At 34.1% G+C, this 2,045-nt stretch overlaps 1 protein-coding gene across 1 annotated transcript in view; it reads left to right on the top strand.

The window, feature by feature from the left end:
- ALG6 (ALG6, alpha-1,3-glucosyltransferase) overlaps positions 1–2,045 on the top strand; it is a 58,452-nt gene that overhangs the window by 25,730 nt on the left and 30,677 nt on the right. Inside the window, exons 3-4 of the mRNA XM_012639327.1 lie at positions 264–353; positions 1,879–1,967. Coding sequence (XP_012494781.1) covers positions 264–353; positions 1,879–1,967 — 179 coding nt within the window. The remainder of the gene's footprint in view (positions 1–263; positions 354–1,878; positions 1,968–2,045) is intronic.

The raw sequence follows: 2,045 nt of genomic DNA, 5'->3' as shown, positions 1-2,045 counted from the left end.
CCTGAGCAAGAGCGAGACTCTGTCTCTACCAAAAATAGAAAAAAATTAGCCAAGCATTGTGGCACATGCCTGTAGTCCTAGCTACTCAGGAGGCTGAGGCAGGAGGATCTCTTGAGCTCAGGAGTTTGAGGTTGCAGTGAGCTATGAGGACACCGCTGCATTCTAGCCTGGGCGACAGAGTGAGACTGTGTCTCAAAAAAAAAAAAAAAAAATCTGCTTCTTGAATATTGATTAATGAAATGGTGCTTTTTTTTTTTCCTCAGGTATTTTAACAGCAGTGATAACAATTTACAGTATTGGGGATTGGATTACCCACCTCTAACAGCTTATCATAGTCTCTTATGTGCATATGTGTAAGTTTTTCTTCCTTAATGTCAGTCTAAATACTATGCCCTTAGCAGACAGAGTAAGAACCAATGTGATTGGGCTCTCTTGAATAGAGAAGAGATCACTTGTAGCTGCTATTATAATTATGTATTATAAATGGGTTGTGACAAAGGTAACTATCAGAGTTTGAACATTTCTATAATTTCTTTGAAGGACAACCTAGAAAGAAATACAAAAACCTAGCTTTGTTTTGAAGTAGAGATGTTGCCAATTATGCATGGACTACTGAGAAATATATCTAATATGGGTTAGTTGTGTGTAGGAAAGCCTTTTTCTGGAATGGCCCAAAGTAATTAAAAAATACAGGTCCAAATGATATTCTGATTGATCTGTCAAGTTAGAAACTAGAATTATTGTATTAATAGTGTTTCACTTATGATTAAAGTTCAGGATTGGAATTCCTCCTCCTTTTAAAGAAATTGAATAGTTTATAGAAGAGAAACTTCTATTTTAGTAGAGACCCCGTTCTACCCTGTAATGGTATTTCATCTCAGACTTGAAGAAGTGTGTTAGCAAAAATTTGAGGAACTTCTTCGTAGTATTGCCTAAACTCATCTTCCTTGTTTAATTATTTCAACTTTCACTACAGCCATGTATCACTTAACGATGGGGATGCATTCTGAGAAATGTGTTGTTAGGTGGTTTTGTCGTCATGTGAACATCGTAGAGTGTACTTACACAAACCTAGATGTATATGGCCTGCTACACACCTAGGCTATATGGTATAGCCTATTGCTCCTAGGCTACAAACCTGTACAACATATTACTGTACTGAATACCGTAGGCAATTGTAACACAATGGTAAATATTTGTGTATTTAAACATATTTAAACATAGAAGAGGTACGGTCAAAATACAGTATTATAATCTTATGGGAGTATAGTCATGTGGTCAATTGTTGGCTGAAACATTATTATGCAGCATATGAATATATTTCATAGTTTGTAAAAATAAGCTTCATGGATTGAAATAAGCTCCCAAACATCATGATAATCACTTATACTTTATAGTGTTCAGGATAATATAATACAATTGAAAATTTAATTTATCTTTAACAATTATGTTTAGTTTTATGCAGCGATTTATGATTAATAGCTACTTATTGTAGCCAGTTGTTATCATAGCTGAAAAATTATAAGTTGTAAAACATGATCTTCCGCTCAATACTAGCATATTGTTCTTTATAAAGTATGTGTTTAATAAATGAAATGTGAGACACCAGATTGTTTTTTACACTGGTAGAACTGTGAAGGTAGGGTTTGTAGTTACACATTACATGGTTTGTTGGAAGATGAGCAAGGCAGATGCTGTTTTATAGCTTAAGTCAGTTCCACATGATTAAATAAAAAGAATAAAGCTTAAGCATTGACTCTGTCACTTTATATATAAGAGCAATGGCCAATTCTCAAAATAAATTCATATGTCCTCAAATGTCCTTATTGCTAAAAGTAATGAGAAATAAAGTACATGTATATATGCTTTGATTCGCAGGGCAAAGTTTATAAACCCAGACTGGATTGCTCTCCATACCTCACGTGGATATGAGAGTCAGGCACACAAACTCTTCATGCGTACAACAGGTAAAAGGACAATAGGTATTGGGGGTAAAATTTGATTTTAAAAAATTTTGGATAAACTGATAAAAGTTACTATTTATC

Source organism: Propithecus coquereli, unplaced genomic scaffold (genome assembly GCF_000956105.1).
Source record: "Propithecus coquereli isolate 6110/MARCELLA unplaced genomic scaffold, Pcoq_1.0 Scaffold14, whole genome shotgun sequence".
In the NCBI taxonomy this organism is placed as follows: Eukaryota; Metazoa; Chordata; class Mammalia; order Primates; family Indriidae; genus Propithecus; species Propithecus coquereli.
This window is presented reverse-complemented; position numbering and strand designations above follow the sequence as displayed.